We start from the raw sequence: 27,868 nt of genomic DNA on the forward strand, positions 1-27,868 counted from the left end.
TCTCTTATACTCTGCTGCCACTCAACCATATTCTGCAGTAGAGAGACTGCATCAAAGCCTTCTCTATGCTCTGGCATAAAAAAAAACAACAACAAATGTATGAATACGTCTTTGGGACACTTAAAACATTTAAAATATGACGTATTTATACGTTTTGGGGAGCTAATGAGTTAATATACTATAGGATATTGCAATTGCTTTCAGTGGAGCGTCAATTATTCACAGGATTTCCCACAAAACTAATGGGATTGCAGTTACAAGAATGCATCTTTGCCACTCTGGTTTCCTTGTCATTTAAATATTTTATACAGTCATCTTTTTCTTCGTACAAAGCCATTTTTTACTACTACTATTACTAACACAAATGTTCTTTTTTTTCCACTCAAAACTTGAATGACTGATTAACCAACAAATCCTAACGACCATACATGTGCTATTGTCTCTTGCATGTCATCACTGCAGCCCCCGAACAAACGTGCAATGCAAACATGGGGTGTTGCTTTCCAGATGCATTTTGATAAGCACTCAAATCAGTTTTTTCCTCAAATTGTTTACCCTTGTACACGACGCTCCCAGAGAGTCAGCTGTAATGCAGTGTTCAAATCGCTGTGACCAAGCTGTTTGAAATATTCATCAGTCCTAACAGTCGCCTAAGGTTGTTTGCGTGATCGCATGAATATTCATGCCGCCAATAAATGTGCATTTGTTTTTAATGCTCAGTTCGTTAATACTCCACTTCATTACTCCAAAGCCGGCATAATAAAGTGCTGCAAAACAAAGCTTCATTTTTTTAAAGCGCCATTCTCTTTGCAAGCTTATTTGTTTCAGTTTAAATGAAAAGGGAGCGCCCCGCCAATTATCTTGCTGTCATTTCTCTTGACAACTGCAAGACACATTGTTTGCCCCTGTGCTGCAGTGTAACATACTGAAGGGCATCTGTCTCTTCTTTTTTTAATGAAATGAAAAGACACAACAAAAAACATTTCGACTGCGGGAAAAAGTGATTTATCTGCGAATGTCACCAAGATGTCATATCTGCCCCAGTGAGAGGCAGCAGAGCATGCAGGTCATATGAGATATGTCTGAAACCTTTGGAAATAAAGACAGCTGTTTCAATAAACACAAGTAATCCAAGCAAGCAATGAACCTGTGAAGTCAAGTGCAAACCGCAATTTGCTGATACTTTTTTTAAAATTCATTTTCTTGTGATAGTTTATTTTAAAGGAGTTCTTTTACCATTGTTATACAGAACACACCCAAAGTAATTTACTGTGCCTTTCCTCATTCTGAGTGATCACACAGGATTTAATTCCGATGTACTATTATTTAGGCATTACACATTGTACAGTCTACCTTTAATGCATGATCAACTACAGATGTGTCACCACTCTAAGAGGATTCACAACAGTGATTTCTGCCCAGTGTTGATCCATCAAGTCTGACCTTTTTAATTGCTCCATTGGGTCCCAATCTAACAATCTCAAAGCTGCAAATAAACATAGCAGTCGGCATCGATTTTACATCACTGTTTTAAAATTGCTATTCCCCCCATCGTCGCCCCTGTCCTAAATGCCAAGTGATGCAAAATAAATTTCCTGTCAGATTACAGTAAATGAAGTCGAATGGAATCAAGCTCACATAACCTTGTAGCGATCGGTGACTCTGACAATGTCTGACACGCGCGCGCACGCACACGCACACACACACACACACACGTTTCTATGGTTTAATTACATTACAGTGGATTTGAAAGTGCATGCTGTATTTCTGTACAAAGTGGGGAGAGAATTACAGAGTAATTCGCAACACAAAACCGCATAACCGTACCATATTTTGCCAAAGATAATATCACATATAGCAATTGTGCAATAATTGACATACTGTAGTCCACATCTAGGATACAGCACTATTTCTATGTAACTGACGTAAGGCACTTGCAGAATACATATAATTTTCAATTTTTCAATGAAAAGAGGATTTGCTGTATATAATATTACATAAGCATTTTATAAAACCCTAACACAAATGGCAGTTCATTCATAATCATACTGTGGTGCTTCACATGCACAATTAATGATTTAAAATGTTAAAGCAGACTTTTGTTTCATAATGTAGCACACAAGAGAACGTTATGAATTCTATTTTTAGGATGCAATGTTTAGATATTTTCGTGTTGACAGTCTATGGTGGAGCACAGCAAAAACGACAGCAAAAGTAAAATCATCATCAAGTGCACAACTTCACATAAGCATCTTTTGTTAGTGTTTTAATAATAATAATATTTTCCACAGAGTGCAAAGCAATTCCTAGCAAAACCTCCACCATCCATCCATTTTCAACAAAAATCTATTTTATTTTTGCACAAAATATAGAATATTTGGTTCAGAAGGAATGTGCAGAAAATATGTTAACATTCTTCTTCTCTTTTAGTTCTTAGTAAGTTGCAGTGTCCCATCACTGGTGAACTATTTTTAGAACAAACCCATGGGTTATTCATGTTGTTCTTGGGGCTAAATAGTACCGAATGGCACCATTTCTTTTTTTTAAAGGACAATGCACAGAGCAAAAAGGCATCTGTGTTTGCAGTGTCGCTTTCATCTTGCTCCCTCCGTCCTCCCCTGCATGTAACTTCTTGCCGAAAAGGAGAAAATAAAATGTTGGGGGCAATTAACTTTGAAGAGTCAGCTGGTTTACTCAAATCAAGCAACCAATCATAATGTGGCCTGCTTACGCTTAGAAGTCCCCTCAAGAAAAAAAAAAAAAAAAAAAAAAAAAAAGTAGAACTCGTTACCGGTGACAATAACTATTAGCAGTTACTGAAACCTTGACGCTCCCCCTGGGGACTCCCTCGTCCTGCTGGAGAACTTCAACGCTCACGTGGGCAATGACAGTGAGACCTGGAGGGGCGTGATTGGGAGGAAGGGCCCCCCTGATCGGAACCCGAGCGGCGTTCTGTTATTGGACTTCTGTGCTCGTCACGGTTTGTCCATAACGAACACCATGTTCAAACATAAGGGTGTCCATATGTGCACTTGGCACCAGGACACCCTAGGCCGCAGTTCGATGATCGACTTTGTAGTCGTGTCGTCGGATTTGCGGCCGCATATTTTGGACACTCGGGTGAAGAGAGGGGCGGAGCTGTCAACTGATCACCACCTGGTGGTGTGTTGGCTCCGATGGTGGGGGAAGATGCCGGTCCGACCTGGCAGACCCAAACGTATTGTGAGGGTTTGCTGGGAACGTCTGGCGGAATCCCCTGTCAGAAAGAGTTTCAACGCCCACCTCCGTCAGAGCTTCTCCCTTGTCTCGGGGGAGGCGGGGGACATTGAGTCCGAATGGGCCATGTTCCGCGCCTCCATTGTTGAGGCGGCCGATCGGAGCTGTGGCCGTAAGGTGGTCGGTGCCTGTCGTGGCGTCAATCCTCGAACCCGCTGGTGGACACCAGCGGTAAGGGATGCCGTCAAGCTGAAGAAGGAGTCCTATCGGGCCTTTTTGGCCTGTGGGACTCCGGAGGCAGCTGACAGGTACCGGATAGCCAAGCGGAACGCGGCTTCGGCGGTTGCTGAGGCAAAAACTCGGACATGGGAGGAGTTTGGTGAGGCCATGGAAAACGACTTTCGGACGGCTTCGAGGAAATTCTGGTCCACCATCCGGCGTCTCAGGAGAGGAAAGCAGTGCACCATTAACACTGTGTATAGTGGCGATGGGGTGCTGCTGACCTCGACTCGGGACGTCGTGAAGCGGTGGGGGGGAATACTTCAAAGACCTCAATTCCAGTCTGCGGACTCTGAGGTGGGCTCTCCTATCTCTGGGGTCGAAGTCACTGAGGTGGTTGGAAAGCTCCTCGGTGGCAGGGCCCCGGGGGTGGATTAGATCCGCCCGGAGTGCCTAAAGACTCTGGATGTTGTGGGGCTGTCGTGGTTGACACACCTCTACAACATCGCATGGACATCGGGGACAGTGCCTCTGGATTGGCAGACCAGGGTGATGAAACCCCTTTTTAAGAAGGGGGACCGGAGGGTGTGCTCCAACTACAGAGGGATCACACTCCTCAGCCTCCCTGGTAAGGTCTATTCGGGGGTGCTGGAGAGGAGGGTCCGTCGGGAGGTCGAATCTCGGATTCAGGAGGAGCAGTGTGGTTTTCGTCCTGGCCGTGGAACAGTGGACAAGCTCTACACCCTCAGCAGGATCCGTGCGTGGGAGTTCGCTCAACCAGTCCACATGTGTTTTGTGGATTTGGAGAAGGCGTTCGACCGTGTCCCTCGGGGAGTCCTGTGGGGGGTGCTTCGAGAGTACGGGGTACCGGGCCTCCTGATACGGGCTGTTCGGTCCCTGTACGACCGTTGCCAGAGTTTGGTCCGCATTGCCGGCAGTAAGTCGGATTCGTTTCCGGTGAGGGTTGGACTCCGCCAAGGTTGCCCTTTGTCACCGATTCTGTTCATAACTTTTATGGACAGAATTTCTCGGCGCAGCCGAGGCGTTGAGGGGTTCCGGTTTGGTGGCCTCAGCATTGCATCTCTGCTCTTTGCAGATGATGTGGTGCTGTTGGCTTCATCAAGCCGGGATCTCCAACTCTCACTGGAGCGGTTCGCAGCCGAGTGTGAAGCGGTTGGGATGGGGATCAGCACCTCCAAATCCGAGACCATGGTCCTCAGTCGGAAAAGGGTGGAGTGTCGTCTTCAGGTCGGGGATGAGATCCTGCCCCAAGTGGAGGAGTTCAAGTATCTTGGGGTCTTGTTCACGATTGAGGGTAGGATGGAGCGGGAGATCGACAGGCGGATCGGTGCAGCGTCTGCAGTGATGCGGACTCTGTATCGGTCCGTCGTGGTAAAGAAAGAGCTGAGCCAAAAGGCAAAGCTCTCGATTTACCAGTCGATCTACGTTCCGACCCTCACCTATGGTCACGAGCTGTGGGTCGTGACCGAAAGAACGAGATCCCGGATACAAGCGGCCGAAATGAGTTTCCTCCGCAGGGTTTCCGGGCTCTCCCTTAGAGATAGGGTGAGAAGCTCGGTCATCCGTGAGGGACTCAGAGTCGAGCCGCTGCTCCTCCGCGTTGAGAGGAGCCAGCTGAGGTGGCTCGGGCATCTGGTTCGGATGCCTCCTGGACGCCTCCCTGGGGAGGTGTTCCGGGCATGTCCCACCGGTGGGAGGCCCCGGGGACGACCCAGGACACGCTGGAAGGACTGTGTCTCTCGGCTGGCCTGGGAACGCCTTGGGATCCCACCAGAGGAGCTGGTTGAAGTGGCTGGGGAGAGGGAAGTATGGGTTTCCCTCCTGAAGCTGCTGCCCCCGCGACCCGACCCCGGATAAGCGGAAGATAGATAGATAGATGGATGGATGGATGGATGATGGATGGATGGATGGGTGGATGGATGGATGGATGGATGGAACCTTGACATTTAAACCACGGTAAACTGTCAAACCAGTAATCAGCACATTCCAGGTCCGGAGAATAAGTTAATCTTGTCACCATCATTTCATTAAACAATACATTCACCTAGGGGTGTGAATTGCCTAGTACCTGACGATTCGATTCGTATCACGATTCACAGGTCACGATTCGATTCGATACCGATTAATCCCGGTACGAATTTATAAGTCGATTGTTGCGATTTTTTTCATTCAAATTCAGAAAATACTAATCAGTAAATTTGTAGAGTGTAATATTTGTATGAAAATGTATTATTTATTTATCTGAAACGTCAGTCTTATACAGGTTGTAATCTGTTTCATGTTTGAACAGTGGAAGGCTGACGCTCCCCAAGTGCCGGACCAACAGACTAAAGAACTCCTTTGTCCACCGTGCCATTGTACTCTACAACTCCTCACTAGGGGGGAGGAGGGTGTAGCATGCACTTCACTTCACAAATATGGCACTTTACTGTACTTTAATTTATTTAATTCAATCTCCGGTGTAATAACCTTATTTATTGATTGATTGAATTTTTATTTTATTTTTCTTCTTATTATTATTATTAATTCAATCTCTGGTGTAATAAACTTATTTATTGATTGATTGAATTAGTTTTTATTTTATTATTTGTTCTCATTGCTGCTGGACATGTAAATTTCCCAGAGGGAGCCATCCCAAAGGGATCAATGAAGTCAAGTCTAAGTCTAAGTCATTAAAATAAAATATTAAGGCTTAATATTACGTTCATATAACATTCTTCCATGCTTAAGGTGTGACCCGAAGTAAGACGTTTTGTTGAATATTTTTCCAATATTTTGCCGCCTATTGAATCGATTCGAGAATTGCGCGATGTAGTATCGCGATATATTGCCGAATCGATTTTTTTTTAACACCCCTACATTCACCCATACAGTATGATCTCAGACTAACAACTCACACAATATCAAATGATAAGAACCCGTAATGACTGGTTAACTCTGCGCACATCTATGAATCCAACATCAACATGAGTGGGAGTCCAGTGAGTCAAGTGTGTGGCATAAAGTTGTTAACTGGCAGCTGTTTTTTTGGCAGTCGTGGCTTTGGCCTCCCTTAACTAGCCTCATTATAGCAGTAATGAGACAGGGGCCGGTGCAGTGTTTCAATATTTAAACGCCGCTGTGCTCCTTAAGGCGCTATTTTGGGCCCCGCCACGACCCCTCATTACTGTCTGCTGGCAAGTGTCCTTCCTGCTTTATCTTATCAAAGAGTTAGAGCTTGCTGGCATCCCTTCCACACACACACCCCAACAGCAGCCTCGAGCAGACCTGAGTGATCAGGGGGCTTGTTGAACACGAGACCCCTGAGTGCCACCTCTTCCCGGGCTGGCAGACATCCTGACAGCGAAGGATGAGACAGGGATTCTCCGGCAGCATCCACACGCCAGCGTGTTACATTTGGCAGTTTGCGCTCATCCAAGACTGGTCACATTCTGCCTTGATTCACACTTACTGTACGAACAGAGTAGGTCAGCGTGGAGGGGAGGAGCTATAACAATGTAACCAAAGGTCGAAATAGCACTCGGTGTCTGCCTGGCATTGACATTATTATAGGTTTTGAAAACAAAGGATGGCTTAGGAGTTTGGCACAGTACTGAATATACACTAACCAGCCACAGCATTATGACCACATGCAGAAAACAATATCAAGATTTCATGTATCAAATATTCAGCCGAGACAAAGCTCGAAGAGAGCGTTTTTGTCTAATATTTAATAAACATCATATTGTGTTTTTTTCGGTTGTAAAATTTTCCAACATATTTGGTATTGGAGTAATCAAAGTAATTCAAAGTTTTCAAGTTACATGACTTTATAGCTGCTCGTTGTAACAATTTGCCCCAAACTACTATATTCCAATAGCCTTTTTATTTGACCATTTATGACTGAAACATCCAAGATTAACACCTTAGCTGTTCACGAGTACTCCTGCCAACCTCTGGCCAATAGTCGGTCTGCGAATGTGATGTCATCTGCGCATTGTGCATGCGAAGAAGGGTGTGTGCAGTTTAAAAAAAAAAAAAGTGTGTGCAGTTTCATTTTTCAGCGATTGGTGGCAGTAGCAATTCAAATTCAATTTTTCTGTGTTCTGTAGCATTAAAGGGATGATGGATGGATGGATGGATGGAAAGTAAATTTTTGTCCATAATTTGATAACGTCATTATTTTTCATGTACAGTGGTACCTCTACTTACGAAATTAATTGGTTCTGGAAGAAAGTTCTTAAGTAGAAAATTTTGTAAGTAGAGACGCATTTTCCATGTAAATGCCCTAATCCGTCCGAGCCTCCCAAAATTCAGACATAAATGTTTTATAAAGCATAAAAATGCATCAAAACATGTAACAAATACATGTTACAATTAGATTATTGCACAATAAATGAGAGTTGTGCATAATGTAAAAAAAACAAAGAATCAAGTAAAGAATAAAAATGATGGTCATTTACCTTTTTAACTGCTGTCCTCATCGTTTTTTGCCCTCTTTGGTTCATGTTCCTCTTTCTCAGAAGTGTTTTTTGTTTTTTTTTGCCTGGTGTTTTGTAAATAACTGATCCATGGATGTTTGCTTTTTTTTTTTTTTTTTTTTTAAACAAAACAAAACAAAAAAAAACAACAAAAAAACAATCCTTCGGAAATGTTCAAGGCAAACATCATCTTAGTGAGCAAACGCCCGACTGGTGAACACTTTTTCTGGGCGATTCTTTTCAACAAATTCTGAAACTTTATGGAAACTTCCGGTATGGCGAGGCATCTTTTTTTTTTTTTTTTTTTTTTTTAAAAGGCCCGTCTCGTCGCAATTAAAAACTTACAGTGCCTTCATCAATCACCAATTATTTGAATTTTTGCACAAATTCGTTGGCCGTTAGTTCATACATTTACGAAAAACACGGAACACCTCATGGGCCGCGGGATGAATGATGAGGACGCTGCATAGACACCGATCTAGTATACGCTCATAGATACCTATGGTAGAGGTTCCTCTTAGCCAATGGGATGCCAGAACGATGCACAAACACCGATCTAGTATTTACGCTCGTAGGTACCTGTGGTAGGAAATAGCCATAGCCGAAAGTATGTTGCGTTCGGTAATGTATTTTTACCTTTCGTATCTATAAATTTCTTTCGTAACAAGAGGCAATATTTTCCCGTTGAGGCGTTTCGTAATTCGAAAATTTCGTATGAAGAGACGTTCGTAAGTAGAGGTTCCATTGTACAATGAATACCTTTAAAAACTAATTTACCACTTGCTGTCAGCTGAAGATGACATCATCCGTGCTGAGGAAGTTGGTAACGGCCAATCATGGCTCAGTTTGCTGACCAAACCCAGAAAACAGGTGAGCCACCTCAGCACAGGTGATGTCATCTTCTGTCAACAGCAAGTGGAAAAAAAATAGTTTTTAAAGGTATTAATTGTCTGTGAAAAATAATTATTGAATTATTAAATTAATGAACTTTTTACTGCCGATAATGGCTCAATGAGTCAAGTGTGCCTGTAATATTATGCTATTTGGATTACGTTTCTCGTGACACCTTTTTGGTTTTTTTTTAACAGCTAGCTAGCAACTATCGGAATACATTTTTAAAGTAACGCTCAGTCCCAACCCAGGTACTCATTATGGCGGGACCTCTTGTGGCCGTTTTACTATCAGACACTAGAAATTCGAAGAATATAAAATTTTCATTCATGCAAATTTAAGGAAAAAATGCTATATTGAGATAGGGCGTAGGGGGTGGGGGTTACATATTTATATATCAAATTACGAGTGGTATTGGTACTTGGTATCGGTATTGGTGACTTCTCAAAAGATGAGTACTCGTAATGGTATTAGTCTGAAAAAAACAAAGTGGTAAAAATCCTTAACAGTTATGCATGAGCACCAGCAAGAACTTGCATCTTTTAAACCAAAATGGCTGGGAGCCTTAATGTCAGTGAAAACACCTACAAATGTCCCAACATTTTATGTTGTACGAAACGAAATATTGTAGGTCTTGAAAACACCAAATCTAGAGGTGGTCAAATAATGAAAATGAGACCATATCTTAGGTTGGCTGTACATACATGCATGTTAATTGTGCCTCAGCGTCAATTTGCATCACATATTTTGATTTAGCAGTTAATGCGCGAGCTGCATGCAGAGTCCCCATCATAAGCATAAGAGGAGGCAGGCAGTATGAATTGGACTCTTGTGTGGCAGCATTTAAAGTGAACATTTTGTGCCTAAGCAGCATGATGGTGGTCAATCCACTCCTCTCATTCCTGAAATGTTTTAACTCTGCTTGCTGTAGGATCGATGCGCGCTGAGAAAGAGAATCCCAAAGCAAGGAGAAGTTTACAGAGCTTTAGCCTAAGGCTACATGTTGTACAAAAACCAGCAACAACATCCCTTGAGAAGAAGCGAATCTGCTGCTCCAGCTGAGCTTGTACTTGTAGGAGGTTTATTTGTGCACTGAAGGATAGCTTTTATTGCAGAGAAGCGTATCCTAAAGGTACAGCTTTTTATTTGCTTTTTTTTTTTTGTTTGTTTGTTTTTTTGTTTTTACTGATGGTGAACTAGCCTGCAAACGATTAGTATTTTGGTTGTCAATGCAGCCCTAAGTGTTGTTTCTCCATACGTGACCAGTCACACCGAGACCGAGAGCTTATTTCCATCCGCCCTCATTTTCTTTAAACATTCAGCAGACAGAAATACAATCTTACTTATTATATCCTTATCAATATGAAATTAAGGTTAATTGACTTTGTGAAGGAAACATCAAATGAAACATCCCTAATGGAAACCAAATGAAAACAACGTCATCTTCAATTTCTTTAAATATTTCTCAATATACAGCCTACTTTTCTATTCCACAGCCTGAGAAATAAGCTCCTCTTGTCCCAGGAGATAATAAATGAATTGAAATCCCCCCCACCCCCACTCCCACCTCCCATCCCCTCCTCTTTCTTTCTTATCGGTCATCTATTTTTCCAGAGTAAGCTATTACTTGTGGCGGTTGCTAGGCAACAAGAAATATTATTAGTGGCTATTATTAGTCGGGCTCTGTAAGAGTAGTACTAAAATGTAAAAGTGGGAAACATGAATGTGTTACATAAATCTTTGGCCCTTTCGCCGTGCGTGTAAGTCTGTGTTTGTGCAGTGATTTACTGCGATGACGGTCCATTTATGAGAAAAGGGAGTGCGAAATAAGAAAATGGAACATTACCCCGAAGGGCTATTTGAAGGTAAATAATTGCAAAGGTGAAACAAAAGCTGTTTAAAAAAAAACAAAAACGACACTCCCTCTCCAAGTCCTTAAGCAATGTGATTGCACAAAAAAAAACAACAGTTGCTTTATTACAAATTCTTCCACCTGAGTTTGACGTGAATTTGCCGTATGCAAGCAATCCACTCATCCACATAACTCTGTGGGTTTTTCCAGCCAAAGCCACTATATTGACTATGATACAGCCAAAAAGCATCTTTTTATGTATCGAGACTATTCAGCACAGCAGCCTGCGAAGTGACCTAATCCCGACTAACAGAGGCCTTTTAGCCACCACCCACAGTGAAACCAGAGCAGGCAACTTATGCCGTTTGAGAAAGAAAACCACATAAAACCTGATTAACGGAGGATAAATGCCACGGATGCTCACATTAGAGCATAAATATTCATGATGGGGGTAGAGTGAAAAAAAAGCAATATTCATGTCAGATGAAAGTATATGACATTGAATAATTAACCACACGGGGCATCTATAATTCATCCGGTTCGATTCTATGATTAAAGCATCTGACTGTTCAGCAGGGGTGTTTACATGTTAGGTCTGAAGCATGTTTGACACAAGAAAAAGTCCCTTTGCTTTCACAGAGGGGGATGAGGGTCCCTTTTAGAAAAGAAAAAGTAGCTGACAAGGGACATTCCCTCCTCTTGTCGAGCTTTCTCTTCAAAAACCTCCCGCTCCCCTTAACCCCCCCCTTTCGCTTTGCCGCTCATCACAAATGAAAATGTGAAACGCTGACTTTCTTGCTCTCGTTCTTGGCTCGCTTTGAGGTAATGAAATCTTTGAGTTGCGCAGCTGAGGAGATATTAGAGGAGCTGTACTCTGCAAAGACGTGCGTGGCTGCAGCTCTCTGCACTCTGTTTATAAATATTTCATCCTCAAGGCTCGAGCCTCAGCTTCGACTTCACTGTCTCAGCTTCCATGGCCTCTAACCGTGCTAATTATCACGCTAATGGATCAACGCTTTGCCATGATGAAAAAATGATCACAGACGATCCAGAACAGCAGAGGGAGGCATATCGCAGAAGGGGAAAGGTGAGTGAGGGTGTACTTACTGAGTGCATCGGCCCCGTGAGGAGGTGGGTGTCCTGACCCAGCATGTTGGACATCATGAGGGCGGGCAGCTCAGGGTAGGAGTAGGTGTTGAGCAGGCCATTGTGAGGCAAGGAGTGAAAGGGGTACCCTGACTCATGCTCCATGAGGTGCAGCAGAGACGGGTCAGCATGGTTGGGGGGCGTAATCGGGGGGATCTCGTAGTCTTCATCCCCTCCTCCTCCACCTCCTCCTCCTCCACCACCGCCGCCATTGCTGCCTCTTCCCTGACTGGAATAGCTCTGCAAATGCATACAAAATAAATAAATAAATAAATTAACAGCAATTTTGACTTACTTGTGCATGCTTGTCAACCAGTCTGCAGTTGCCAGTGAATGTTGGCAGCATAATTTGAAAAAACATGAGAAATGCAGGTTGCAAAAGGACCTACATTCATACCTATGGGCAATTTAGAGTCCAATCCACCGACACACATTAGCATATATTTAGCGACGTGGGTGGGAAAAGGAACACAGAGAGGAAATCCACAAAAACAAAATTAAAACATTACAACTTTGCATCTGAAATTCAAAACACAGCCACATACTCAAGTTATAATTTAAAGACTCTTGCTATAGATTTAACAAATTGCTGTAATTTCACACAGCAAGAAACTATTTCCAGCAATAATTTGATTCATTATCAATTCAATACTTAGACACACTGAACAGCTGTTCTACAGATTATTTTGCTTCACAAATCTCAACAACAACAATAAAACCCCAGTTTTTGTGCAGTAGATAAGAAATACCACTGAGTGTAACTATGTGGTTATTTCATAATCTCATAAATATAATCAAACCAATGCTATGTTTATAAAAACAAGTCCAATGTGCATAAATGAGCTGTAAAAAAATGCATGTGGGTGATGCAGAGTCTGTGGTTGTCTTTCGCAGAGCTTGTCTTGACATAATGCTGCACAGAGAAAGATGGTTTTCTGCTCTCAAAAGCATACTGAGGGTATTCACCAGGGAATGAAAAGCAATTTTGTCAGCGGCAAACTGATGCCAACTCCCCTTTATAATGACTGAAGAAAATTAATCATCACAAATAATATTCCAGTGTCAGCCATTCAAGAGCTTTTTAATAGAATTTTTATTATTCATGTCTCGTGGTACACATCAACTAGTCCGTTCTGCAACATTTCAGGAATCAATTCAATATCTTCCTCATGTAGCCTGTCATCCCGCCCGCCAGTGCAGCAATTCATCTTACAAACAAACATTTAAAGCAAACAGAAAATGTGGAGGAACAGCTATGATATTGCCCAAACACAACTGGTGCCTCAAGTTAAGATGGAGCTCTCCTAATGCATGCCATTATTGGAGAAAATGTAATAACACTAAAACATTTTATTATGAGTGCTGAATGTGCCTTTTCTTGATGATTGCTTAAAATGATCACTAACAGTTGTTTTCCCCCCACGGTAAAAGGTTTTTGCAATGCTTGATGTCATTTCGAATTATGGTTGCCAGGCTCTCAGTATACAAATAGAAACAAATCTCACTGTTTTTACATTTCCAAGAGGGTACAAAATGTATGGCATCTGTCAACGTGTTCATTTGGCAACATGAGAACATAAAAACTATGGTTACTAGGTCTGTATTCTGTAGGAAAACACTATAAAAGGACAAAAATAGCCTGCTCAGGAAAACGCCAAGTGTCCGTTGCGCTGTAATGATTCCTAAATTGTTGCCATGCTAAGGAATCCCATATTAATTTGAAAGAAAAGAAGCATTATTACTAGTTTCATTAGCTTAGCTGGATAGCCATTTTGGCAGGGCTGTCAATGATCACGCAATGGCCATAAGGGGTCACGCGTTTCCATAATTTCTCATGCTCTCACACTTTACTTTTATTCCTCACGCTAAGAAAAAGTATCTGTAACCAGGATGGGAAAAACTAATTTCCAATTCAATTCTTAATCATTAATTTCCGTGTCTAAGCTGAATGGGAAAAAAAAACTCTAATTTCCAATTCAATTTCTAATTAATGTATTTCATTTGATAAGTGCAACTTTTGTGTCAAGTGGTCACGTGACAGCGCACTCAGCCGGTCGCAGAATGCGGAAGCCGCTGGCCGCAGGACGCAGTGACACTGGGCTAGTGAAAGTTTGCCACAGGTATGTTGTTGTTTTGCTTAAAATAATACTAAATGATTTAAAACCGGATGCAAGTAATGTCGAACTGTAGGGGCTGAATGCCGTTGCTGCCGAGCGAGTGAAACGGAGCCAAGTACATTATGATTAAATAATGGAGTTGCTGAGTTGTGTTTACGTCGTTTTCTCCTCATTGTTCGAATGGGTTAGCCTAGCCTAGCGTAGCCATTACCTCGCTGTTGTGTTGTCATGTCATGCGATATTTCTCTGAATATGATTCATCAAGTGAAATGCCATTAAAGTGTCATATACTATTGAATATTACTATGTGGAGAACTTTGAATGTAATTGGCTTTAGAGCCCGGTCTTTTGGTTATTACTTTGTCTTTTTGATATTAGAGTTACTGTGGTGAACCTCAGTCAGTCAGTTAAAAAATTAGTACCTTGCGGGAAGTTGGAAAAAGTGACAGAACATCCACCAAGAGATTTTAAGTTGAATAACCCTCAGTACTTTCTTGTCACTTCCTTCAATATAGCCAACAGACCCTTCCAGTGTGACGTCACGTTAGTGCGCCCCTAGCGGTGATGGTCAGGGCGTCCATGTGAGTGAATTAGAAAACAATCAGTGTGAGCTAGAAAATCGGTCAAACAGTTGATAAATCAGCAACCAATGCTATGGTGAACTTGTGCACGGCCAACAGATGCTCTAATAGCTCAAAGAGAGATGAGAGCATTCTTTCAGCTGCTGGTAGCGATTCTAAACCCTGCGAAAGACAGTGAGGAGTAAAAGACTAGCATGGTGGCTAGCATGAAACTACGACACAACTTTTTTTTTTGTAGCTAGCGGCTTCAAACGACTGGTTTCAATGATTCGCAGTAATGTAGTGTCCTACTCGGGACGTTTTTTTGTGACACTTGACATATTTCCCACCTTTTAACGAAAACGCTTACCAAAAATCAAGTTCTCTACATTCATTTGTTATGGGATGTGTTTGCCCCCTGGGAGGCGCCACGGGAGCTAAGCATTGACGGCTGCTGGAAGGGTCTATACTATATTTTTCAAATTTTTTGTATTTTATATATTGAGAAAATATTTTAACATTGAACAGTGAAACACTAATTATAATGCAGCTTGTGTTACTTCTTTAATATTTGTCTTTTGAATGATTGATCATGTGTGTACACCGGATTATTAATTGGACCTGCTTTTATGCAGGCCAGGTGTGATGGGATCCCTTCCCAATTGTTGGAGTATTTCTCTGAATACTTAAAAGTTTGGCTGTGAATTGTTGAACTGTCCATTAAAGACAATTTCATTTGTGCGGTCGGATTATGCTTTTATTATGCTTTTGCTGTTGTTTATTTTTAATGTCTGTTTTTGCAAATGTTAATAATAAACAATGCCAAGGTTTTCAGTTTGTCATTCTCCACGACGAGAGCTGAATCTTATCTCCTGAGTCTAGCCCAACATCACAACCATATTATTATTTTCCAATACGTACCCTGTACTCAATAACGGTCTTGCACACAGGATAACGTACATGCTTCATACCAAAGTGATACTTGACTCATTTAGCTATTTTCAGCAGTCCAAAAGTATTAATATTATTATGATTATTAAGTATTTTGTTAAAAATTAACTTCATTATTTTTCATGTACAATAAATACCTTTAAAAACACATTTTTCCACTTGCTGTTGACTGAAGATGACATCACGCGTGCTGAAGAAATAGGTTACGAACAATCACGGCTCACCTGTTTTCGGAGTTTGGCCATGTCGGCTTTGCAAGATGAGCTGTGATTGGTCGTTACCTGAGGCCTGAGCAACTGTGGATTTTGCATCTTATTTCATATTCCACAAACACAATATTTATCAGAATACCTTGTTTAGATTAAGGGGCTGCATATAACGTATTACTGTGCCTCATTTTGTGCAAGGGGACACATTGCAATCATCGAGTGCATGTTAACGCTCCGACACAGCATTTAGTTCAGTTAACCCACCCCCAACCCACCCGAGTCAAAAACCTGGGGTCAAACCCCGCCCTTCCGCTTCAGTTATATGACGGCCACTTTGTTATCCAAAGTTCCACATCTTTTTGCACATCGAGGGAAAATGTAAAACATTTTCTTAACTGATTAGGGTTGTACAGAAAAAAACAACAAAATCAAAAACAACTTGATCTACTAGTCTTTCTATTTCAAGTCCAGCTTATCGTCCCGATCTCGACCTGCAACATGGTGGATAAACAAATAGCAATCATGTGATTGAAAACTAATGAGTGAAATGAATAGGGTTCTTATAATAATTCCTACAAGTTTGCCTTTAAGAACGCTGACAAGAAACCTCTTGCAGCAATTCCAAAATGCAATAATCGGCTAATTAAGCTATTGTTAGTGGCTGCCTAACACAAGAATAACTCGGAGAAAGAAATGTAAACATAAAAGCTGTCATTGTTCTTGTGAGGAGAGTGCAGATAAGGATTGAATTATTGAGGTAGAAATAACTCAAGTCTTAGTTTGAACTGCTCCCAGCAGTGTGTGTAGGGGTGTGTGTGTGTGTGTGTCCTTTTCTGATTAGTGAACATAAAATGAAGTGTTTTCTTTGGTCAAAACTGAGCCAAGATGTGTATAAAATAAAAGTATTGCACTTAATATAAACGTAAAAGCATACAAGACTTAGGCAACATGAAATTGTTAGTTGGCATCATTCAAATGGTCAAACTTAACCCAAGACCATTTTGGTTGAACATTATTTATTGACCAAATAATGTAAGACAGGTGTGTACGTGATCTATTTTGGATAACTTCTCTTTGTGATAAAATACAAGTGTTGACATTTGCAATTTCTCTGGTTTAAATGCTGCATAAAGCTATTCAGTAAATTTTTTTTCTCCCATCTTTATGGTTTGCTACGATGTCCTTGGAGATAAGCCACGGGACAAGGACAATTCCTGTTTAATATTTTCAAATGTAAGATAAATAATTCATAAATATACTGTCTTTCAGGACATGAAGGAGAGTGGATCAAAAGGGGTCAGAATGAAACACCAAATGTTGATTCAGCCGTCTCTTTCTAACCTTCACATTCCCCCCCCGAGGTGAAATTTGAGCAAAACTTTCATTTTCTCAGACGAGGTTTGATTCTACTAAGAGCCAACATAACATAAAGCAATGGTAATATTATTTGTTCTTATGCAATGTGTTTGATCTCAAAGAAATGATTATGAAAAATGTAACTAGGTTCAAAGGAATCAGTTGGAGCCTTATCTTAGTGCTTGCACTTTATCAAAAGAAAAATTGTGCCATACAGTTCGAAAAATAAAAATAAATCATGATTCAAAAATTCAAAATGTCATTTAATGGGAGTGCATACGCCTCAGCATACATAAGCACATCACAACTTCCATCCATCCATCCATCCATCCGTCCGTCCATCCGCCCATCATGGATAATTGTCTTAATTTTTGAAGGATGTGTTGTGTATATTATTACGTGTGATATTCGTTTCATTGGGCTGCGTAGTTCACCTAATGAACATTACTGGGGATGGCAATCGCTAAGTTTTTTTTTTAATGATCATTCATTATTTGTTACGTCGTAAATACCGTAGATTCAAACTGCTCTCACTGCAAGGTTATCTAACAATGTATGAATCAGCTTTGTGGTTGGGAAAAAACGTTTTGACAACCATCTGGGCGGGTCATGGGTGTGCTGATGGAGTCATTTGTGGCTTTTGATGATAGAAAGCTCATCTGGTAATGATGACATGTTCGTTAAAGAAAGGAAAACAAAATGTTGCTGAAAATATTCAAGAGTCTGACATGGTTGATGGCTAGGGGCAAATTGTGCAGAGACTGCAGATGTGAAGTTTCAAATTGCTTAAGTGACTCTTTCATGTAATAAGACACACTGGAAACGTGACGGAAATAGCTGAACAGAAAACAAACAAAACCGTCATAAAACTAAATAACTTTGAATGAGTATGCAATGTCCTATGGAAAGTCATTCAGCCATATGCTACTCTGTGAATAAAATGACAGTGCAGCATGGTTTTTGCGACAAACAACAGCTGGCCATGCATACATAAAGATCCTCACGTCCAGTTTGTGTATGCCAGATAGACACATGGCAACAGTAAACCTTTAAAAAAAAACATCTTATGTGGAATTTCACAATTCACCTTCAAAGGCAACCTTGTAACGCACACAAAGACAAGAAATCAAGCTCATCTTCAGCTACACGGATGAGGAGTGTCCGAAAAGCCTGCCTGACCCGTCTTGGAAAAGACAAGGGAGTTCATTTGTATCAACAGGAGCGGACAGTGTGATAAAAAAGAACAAAATAGCACCCGGTTGACTGACAGCGGGACAGAACTGGAATAAGTGAACTGTGCGAGTCGGGGTGGTGGTTACCAAAGTACGGCGGGGTCATAGTTGCTGTCTGTCACTAAAGGACAGGTGAGCTACGGAAAGCTTCAGCCAATGGCGAGGCAGTGAGCTAACCTCTTCCCCGTTTCACGCGTGCACTGGTAATTCTCTCAAATGTCACATCAAAATGGATCTCATTTAAGAAAGACCCGACTTTCAATTGCAGATGTGGGTGGACCTGAGCTCGACTTAAACACGGTGATGGAGGATGTATTTTGAAAAGGTCTTAAAAAAAAAAAGAGCAGTTTTCTGCACAATCTTATCTTTTTTTCACTGTTGCAATTCAAGGAGGTAAAGGTGATGTTTAAAAAAACAGAAAGAAAACAGAACAGAAAGGTCTTCACCACATTTTCTATTCTTCTCATTTGAAAAAAAAATCTAAAAAAAAAAAACATGTATATCAGCGGTTCATCCCATAGGGCACATACAGTAGAATCCTTGGTAATCAAATATGGCACAATAGCTAGCGTATAATCGCCTTTATTTTTATTTTCATGATGTCACTCTTTTAGCCCCTTGCTTTATGACTCGCAAACCGAGCGGAGACAGGAGAAGGGGCGGGGTGGAAGGGAGAGGAAAAAGCAAGGGAGGGGTGAAAACAAATGATGTGGATCCCTCATTGTTCTTTCTCTATGCCCTCATTCCAGTCAGGGTAATAAGAGAACATTGTGATTTACTGTCAGCCAAGCGCAAGAGTGCATCAGAGAGAATCCACTGCGGCAGGGGCCATTAAAATAGATTTAACTTCCCACAGTATTAGGCCAGATGTCTACACTTCTATTATATTTCAATCAGCCATGACCTTGGTCTCAATGTGATGAGAAAGATCACGAGGGGAGTGAGAGAGAGCATGAGCGTGAGTGAGGGGAAATACATGCGGAAAACCAATAGAAATATCAAACTACTTAGTCCCGCTAAATCCCTCCGCTCCATCGTGCTGCATTTACAGCGAGATGCTGCGACCGAAATAGAGGCAAGGATTCAAGTTCTGTTAAAAGAGTGTATGAATCATTGAGTGCTCTCTTGGTGCTGATAAGTTGCTGCTTTTTTGGAGGGAGTGAGACACATTTTAAGCAGCATGTTGAAGAGAGCGGGACCGTGGGGTCATTTTGATGTTCTTCGGTTCTTTCATGAAATGTCACTTCAGTCGCTGAATACCGTTCACACTCAACTCCTCTAAACACGTTTGCAAACGTCCCCCCCCCCCCCCCCCCCCCCCACAATGTGCCATCCTTACATCAAGTCCTGCATCCATTTCATGCTCATGAAAGCAGAGCAAAGGTCGCTGCTTGTTCTATTTCTGAGGCTGACGGTAATTGGACTTATTGGCGGGCATGGGCTGACCTACATAAAGAACTACAGATCCCTGGCTCCAGCTCTTTACAATCCCTCCAAGCATAGGCGTGGATGTTGTGTCGAAGTGACTCTGATGCTCCTCCAGCACTGTTTTCAAATATCGATTTTACTGTACTGTTAAAAACAGTCTTTAGCCTGACTTGACAACACTCAGTCTTCAAATTTGAATGTATTGTGAGACTCTACTGACCTTGCCAACGGCTCTATATGACCTCAAAGAGGGATTGAAATGTGCGTTGGCGTTTGCAGACATTTGATTTTTATTTCTCATCCTTTGTCTTAAATGTCCCTTTATGGTGGTGAGAGACAAGCAGATTCACTGATAAGGGTGAGGAGAGTGGCAGTGGGGTTATAATGGTGCACTGTGAGTCACTATTGAGTAACGATGCCTTCGCCTACATCGGGGTGTGTGGTGCCAGGGTGTACTGAGGTGACTCAGAGAGGCATGGAGACGAGGAGGAGGTGGTGATGGTGGTGGTGGTGGTGGTGGTGGGGGGGCATCAGCTGTTCAGATAGGCCAAACCACATCTGGATGTCAATTAATGGAAGAAACAATAATCACGTCAAAAGGTTTGAATGGAAAAAGTCCACTTTGGTTGACTAGATCAGACAAGTTAGCCACAGCGGAATTCAAAACAGAAGCATGTCTCTTGTTTTGAGAACCTAGAAAATAAGAAATGATCTGCCTTCCATCCACCGCGCCGTAGCGTGCAAATAACATCTAAAACATTTTCCCTACGGACGACATTGTCTGCCATATCAAAGAATCAAAAGAGAAATAAAAGCAGCATCTCAAAACTAAAGTGGAACATACAAACTGCAAACATGCAAGTCACTCCGCTCTGTGCATTGTGCTGCACTGGTACTCAAGTGGACCACAGAGATACGCCCCTTCATTTGTATAATGACCAGATTTGTGTAAATAGGAGGTAAAGTGCCGACTATAAAACTGACAATCTGAAAATAACCTAAGTGCAGAAGTACAAACTAACAATATAGGGTGTATTAAGGTGTGGACAATACGGGAAGTTTTAAAGTGCAATGAGCCAATAATACAGGAAGTAAAGTACCATACTCAGAACATCAGAAGTACAAACATCATGTCCAGTCAGTTTATGAAAGGGCAGTTATTGAAAGTGCAATGACCAGATTGCAACACCCCAAAATGTTACATTACGGAAAGGATCATATGAGAAAAACTCACAAAAGTATTTAAATATATTATGATGATCTTATATTACAGAAAATATACAACAAACTGCTTTGAATGTGTGATGATCCAACAATACAGGGTGTTTACGAACGAGTGTTTAGCTGTCAACACACATTGTAAAGAAATATGAGAATATTACTTAGTTACTTCAATACCTCATTCAAAAGTGAAGTGGAATTATTTCAACAACAATAATAATAATAATAATAATAATAATAATAATAATAATAATAATAATAATAATAATAATAATAATAATAATACGTTTACAAGTGATTTTTCTCCTGAAATTGAAGAAATTCTATGTCTGCCAAGGTTGACTTGAGTCTCCTGAGCTTGACTTGAGCTGCAATACGCCGAGGTGTGTGAAGAAGGGATCAGGACTGACATTTTCCTGTAAGAGTAAAACTAAACATAGTTGAAAATAAATCCTGCATAAGCAAAACAAACCACACTGTCGGCTGAGCGTTTATTAGGTTGATACATGGCGACACAGTTAGCTGAGTGTATCTTTTTTTTCCTTTCTTAGAATGACTAAAGAGCTGAGACATGAATTTGCCTGTATGAAGTTAATTCCAGTGAGAGCCTAATGAGATTAAAAGAGTAAAAAGAGGGAGAAAGAGAGACAACAAGTGAGATTCAGAGAGTACATATCTGAGTCTAAAAACAGACCAAAAATAAACAACAGCAAAATGAAAAAGGAACGCAGTATCAGATCACAGAGACCAACTACAGCTTTCTACAATAACGCAGACCATCAGCCACTGTTCTCTTGTAGTCGGCCAAATCAATAAAGCCACATGGCACAGCAAGACACCTGCAAGCAGAATACACAGGTGAAAAACTTACTGCTTTCTGAAGAACAGTGGCCCCTTCCTCTGCTTCAAAAGGACAGAAGGCAACCGGTCCAACAAGACCAAGGGACACACACAAACTGCTTTTAACTTAAAAATATACTTGTGCACACAGCTGCTTCTCTAAATCCTCCTTTTGTTGTCTCTCATTTTCCCTTTACTATCTCATATGTAGTGCACACACATGCATGAAGGCTAATTACAGGGTGAGGAAAAACTAGCCAAAACTGTCCAAAATATACATGAAGGACATATCTGCACAAACGCCAACAGATCAGGCCTGATATGAATCCAAAAAACACTTATTGTCCATTGTACCAAATTAGAAAATGTGTGGTTGCCGTTGAAGGTAGCCATTTTGGTTTGGCGGCGAGCCTTGTCGTGCTGCTATTACCCTGCTACAAAAATATACACTGCAATCAGCATTATCTGACACGTGTGATAATCAGAATAAAGTGAGAGGATTTTCAGTGGGACGTAAAGGGTGACAGGGAGGATTTTTTTGGGGTTGGTTCTGCCCCAAGAATCACACTTAAAATTATTCTAGCAGCTCAGACAGTTTAAATCATTATTTCTGTGCACTGTTCCGCAACAAAATAAAATGCACAATGTTTCTATTCCTAATATTGTGTAAAAATTATGATTGTCTTGTTTTACCAAGCTCGGGACACTCAAATGTATGATTGAATATAGTAGGTTAAAATTACATATGAGATGCAAACTGAACTAATTAATCAGCCAACCAAGATAACAGAGAAGAATCATTAATTCAACTATTCCCCTAATGGTTTTGGAGAGATACAGTACATGTCAAAAGTTTGGACACACCTTCTCATTCAATCATTTGATTTATTTTCACAATTATGTCCATTGTAGGTCTGAAAGGTAAGAATGCCAAGAGTATGCAAAACAGTATCCAGAGCAAAGGATGGCTATTTTGAATCATCTATAATATAAAACATGTTTTCAGGTATTACACCTTTTTTTGTTAAGTACATAATTCCACATCAATTCATTCAGTGAGAATCTACAAAGTAACATGCAGTCATGAGTATAAAGCAAATGCACTGAATAAGAAAGTGTGTCCAAACGTTTGGCCTGTACTGTAAATATACACAAACAGAATAAGCTGCCTTCAGCTTGACACTATGAGATGAATGAGACACATGGAAAACATCACTATCATATAGAAAGCGTAGAGTGGTCAAAACCTTGAAAACATCTTGTTTGAATGAAGTGATTGCGTCCAAGCAGACAGTAAACGGCCCCCTTTAAAGCTGTTTCTGATTAGCGGGTCTCTCTTTTTAAGAGTGCTGAGATGTTATGTGTAATGCAATCTCCTGGCTGTGTCAAACTGCTACCTCACTGTGTATGCTGTGGAAGACGCAAACAATGGGCTCTCTGTTCTGGTTCCATGCACCTTTTTCACAGGCATGCATCATGGTAGGCTTCTATGGTCTTGAAGCCACAGTTACAAGTTGTCTTAAGAGGCTCTTCTTTCATAAAATCAGATCCTTTTGAAGGTAACATACTGAATATCGAGCCTTTTCACAGAATAAGTCATTCATTAAAGACAAATATACACACATGCTTGTGTGTACATAATGATTTAATTGATGTTACAGTAATCCCCATTTCAAATTAATGCAGAAAATTATTTCATATTTGAGACTGCGATTTTTCTGATGTAACGTCAAAAGCCAGAAATATTAAATATGCAAAATGCATGAAATTAAGCATCCATTAACAAATGACTCATATGCACAGCAAATTGCTCAGGCAAATTTTGCATGATGCTCAAATGACTTCTTTTCAATGCGATAGTTTTTAAATGCGTCTTTTCAGAAGTTGTACTGTGAATCACTGATGTGGTGGCGTGCAACCGATCCTACTAAAATCCACCATTCAAACCTTTGAATGGAATCAATAACAATCACAGAGGCAAGCAGAAACGGCATGTTGTAATTGTACCCCAAATAAATGATTTTATTAGGATTTTGACAGGATACAGGCCTGAAAAAATCAGAAAAGCAACCAGAAACCCCCGGCAATGTTATTTAAACAGCCAGGACACCTCAAATGGTGCGTAAGTGTTAGCGATCAATGCTAACTTTCTTGCTCAGATCTGTGCGGTACGGCTGCACAAACACTTATTCAGCTCACAATTCCACTTTACAACAGTTTGGTGAAAATTGTGCTAAATTGCCACAATGCAGGAGAATATGGGTCTATTTAGAAACATTATATTTGAGAAGAGATGAGGGGAGATGACTCTGCAGTAAAGTGTAGACTTTTGCATAAGACGCTGCCGGCACGTAGAAGGGAACAGGGCTGCTGTGATGACGAATTTGCTCACACGTATGATATTGGCCCAGTTGGTGCAATGCCTGCTCAAAGGCTAACAGAAATAATATAACGTAGTGGCAAATTAGAAAAGCTCAAATGATCATAACATTTTTTTTCCAAGACATGTCTTTCTCACACTTACTGCGTTCTAAAGTGCATTCATTGGCGTGACTTCAATTGCTTCTGACCATGTCTTTGCTGCTTAGCATGTCCTTGTTTACAGCTATTGATTAAAAGGGTGTCTAAATGTGAATTAAACTTCTACTGAAGATAAAATCAGCCAACAAATGGAACTTGAACGGTTGCTAAGTGTTGTTTGTTCCAACTCAGTATTGCATAACATAGAACAACATGGTACAAGACTGACAGGCGGCTTAAGAATTGTCCCTTTATAGACCTTAGTGCAAGTGAAGGCCAAGTTATTAATCATTCTAGTATTTCATGTTGCTGCTTAATATTTGAAACCATCAACACTACGGCAAAGCCATGTACACCCCCCCCCCCCCCCACCCCCTTTTCCATTTCAAATGATTGTGGTGCATTAAAGGATTTGGGGAATTAAAGCCAGAGAGTGAACTTTGTGTTTGTGGTGGGGAGTTTCGGGACTGGTGAGTAAGCTTCTCTTTGACATCACTGACAGAGCATCAACTGCAGCTGAGATGTTTTGAAAAGCCCAAATTGCTTTATCCACTAAGAAGCTATTTGTTGACACAACAGTGTAGACCTGCCCAGGCAGTCAGTGATTGACACATGGCTGCCGCAGCGGAGAAAGTACAAAGCCGGACATTTATCCCAATTAGCGCGCACACATGTATGCATGCAAAGTGACATAATTAGGGCAGGCCAGCAAATGTGGCTAACAATAATGGGCCGCCGGTCTGTGATGTGAGCTATAAGTAGACAATAAGCTTTAAAGCTCCCGCTCGACCTCTCATTACAAGTCACTCAATCCTAACATCAAAGGTAAGACAACCTTATGACTATGCTGCAATCATCTATGTGAATGTGTGCATGTTTGGGGGTGTGTTTGTGCGTGTTTGAGAGCTGTTTCATCAGATTGTGTGTTTATATCTTTGTCATAGCAAGAACACATTTAGGTTTTATACCAAACAGATAGTGTCGCTGTCAATACTACTGGTCTGTCCCTACAATGTTGTTAGTTTTATTATTAACCAAATTCAAGTTTTGAAAATAGCTGGAAAACAAATTTAGTAACTCTCTTGAAGGTTCAACTGTCTGAAAAGTGTTTTAAAACACACCCTCGTCCCTCCTCTGTGGGAGCCGTCTGGCATTATGTCACACCAAGATTGAAAGTCTGGATATTTTTTTCCGACAACAGTGAATGAACTAGGTTCGGTATATCTGGGAAAGACGGCTGTAATTAGGGCTGGGTGATATGGCGTGATATGGCCAACAAATAAAATCTCATTCAGAACGAATATGATTTTAAGCGATTTTAATCAATTTTAATCTAATAAACCAAACAAAAACCCTTTTATTTCAAGGTGTCATTATTTCAAAAATAATTTCTGTGCAAAACGAACAAACAATAATGTATATTGATTCAAAATCAGTTTTAAAATAAACTAAACATCATTGTTTGCCACAATTAAGTAGTTGGAGTAGCTATTGTAAACATGTCTTTTAAATCCCCCATCCAGCACTGGGCAAAATTACAACTCACAAAAACTTTTGGATGTAACTGAACATAAGAACAACAGCTTTTAATAATCCAGTAGACAAAACTTGATTTCACGATTTAGAAATTGTCAACGATTCGATTTTTAAAATGATGATGAGTTGAATTAATTGTATGTATTGCCCAAACCTTGCTGGAACGCTCTGCGGCAGAAGAAACTGGTCAATCACTCCCTCCTATTAAAGTGCTTAATCAGCTCATTGTTTTATGTATTGTCCAACTCATGGTTCTAAGACCTTTGAAAAAGAGTTTGGGAAGATCAAGCAAAATGGCAAATTTTTGATTTCCTGAAAAGTAGTGATTTTGAAGATGCAAGGATTCTGATTCAGAAGGTTTGATGCACACTGTTGTCATATTTATGAATGAAATATTATGACATCCACCACACATACTATCCACGGAACTCAGAATCTGTCTGTCTGACTGAATTTGACTGATAAATTCACCAAAATTGCGTTACACCACCTCCGCCACAATTTAGACCTGCTTCCAGCTAGTCTAAAGTATTGTCTACTTTCAGCCACCAAATTGTCAGGTGTGCCAGGGGCATATAAAAGAACAGGCCATCGGTTTGCTGGAATGCCTACAAGTAGTATGGCTTAGTGCACATGCTAAATGAGGCTTGCACCAGCATGACTATCAACATGCGCAAGTCTTTACATCAAGCTCATGTATGAATATTGAGCCTGTGGACTGTGCTACAATTACATATTTACACATCATTATTAAAGGGATTCCTGTTTTGATGTCAGTGTCAAATTGATCCAAATTGATTTTGCCATAGCTGTAGCTTAACTTCCCATGAATGTCAGGTCATCAGTTGAGAGTGAATCAACAACGTGCCACATTTTTGCCCCTGTTGCTTCAAAACTAAAGTAAAGGATTACCAGGCAGTCCCACGCAATCGACAAGTCCCAACAGGTTGAGCAAGCACATGACAAAAGAAACAGCCTAACAGAATGAGGAATAAAGAAATATGTCACTTTCTATTAAAGCACAGAACATGACAGGTTTATGTGTGCTTTTCTGTGTCCCTGCTGGTCTTGACCCGTCATTGGTGGTATTTAGCAAAGGCGCTAATTGATGAGGCGGCTCCACCTCGCCATGTTTTCACTCTCTTTTCTGACTGCTGGATCAACAAATCACAACCTTACAAACAGGGCCATATGTCCAGCCGCGTGTTTCCGCCTGGCAGCTGGGAGCACTCAACGGCGCGCCTGTCCGAACCTCCCCGACTGTGACCATGACTGTGCAACCATAGCATGCAGCGCATCAGCGACGCTGCGAGCAGTGTGATGTGGCCGCTATAAGCTGTGAGTGACCTGTTGACTCGCGCAGTGATAACACTGCTGATGGTGTAATCCATATGCTATGCTTAACATAACACAATCTGCCAAATAGCACACATTTTGTGGTTTGTGGAGATTTCTGATCTCATACATAAGGAACAACAGGACACATTAAAACATCCCTTTGAGTGAATAACATTCAAGACAACCAAATATGGCTATAAAAAATATTTCTATTTAGTCATTTTATTTAATTTTTAATTATTGAAATGTATTATTTTCAGTTATGCTTGTTCTTGGCCAAAGTAGCTCTGTGGCCCGCATTGCTGACCCACAGCAGAATGTTGACAGATATGATTCTGGAATAGTGTGATAGGTGTGTTGAGCAACTCATTCACTTTTGTTCAGACAAGTGAGATGTGATAAAGAAAATCGTGCAAGTGCTGTACACGATAAGATGTGAATACGTCTTATTTAGACGCAATAAAATAACATTTTTGGGGTTTTAAAGTTAAAACCGATCAACAAATTTTCCTAACCTGACTTCTGAGAATTCTGTGAACTACCTACCAGAAAAGCCATTTTGATTTTCCGAACTAAACCAGATGGAAGAATAATAATCTCCTAGCAATCACAACATCAATACACATAAACAACTCACATTGACAGAAAGCTTTCAGCAAAGAGCTTTGTGTCCAAAGCCTTTTTTCCAGAGTGAGTGAATCACAACCACGACCGCAACCACAACCAACAGCTTAATAACAATAAATCAAAGTTTG

The 27,868-nt window shown here is 40.9% G+C and overlaps 1 protein-coding gene across 5 annotated transcripts in view; it reads right to left on the bottom strand.

Moving 5' to 3' along the window:
• Window positions 1–27,868, bottom strand: part of LOC144014586 (TOX high mobility group box family member 2-like) — a 111,882-nt gene that overhangs the window by 21,532 nt on the left and 62,482 nt on the right. For all 5 annotated transcript variants that reach the window (XM_077514629.1, XM_077514627.1, XM_077514630.1 and 2 more), the window contains one exon: window positions 11,767–12,045. In XM_077514629.1, the coding sequence (XP_077370755.1) occupies window positions 11,767–12,045 (279 nt within the window). The remainder of the gene's footprint in view (window positions 1–11,766; window positions 12,046–27,868) is intronic.

This window comes from Festucalex cinctus, chromosome 2 (assembly GCF_051991245.1).
Source record: "Festucalex cinctus isolate MCC-2025b chromosome 2, RoL_Fcin_1.0, whole genome shotgun sequence".
Lineage (NCBI taxonomy): Eukaryota > Metazoa > Chordata > Actinopteri > Syngnathiformes > Syngnathidae > Festucalex > Festucalex cinctus.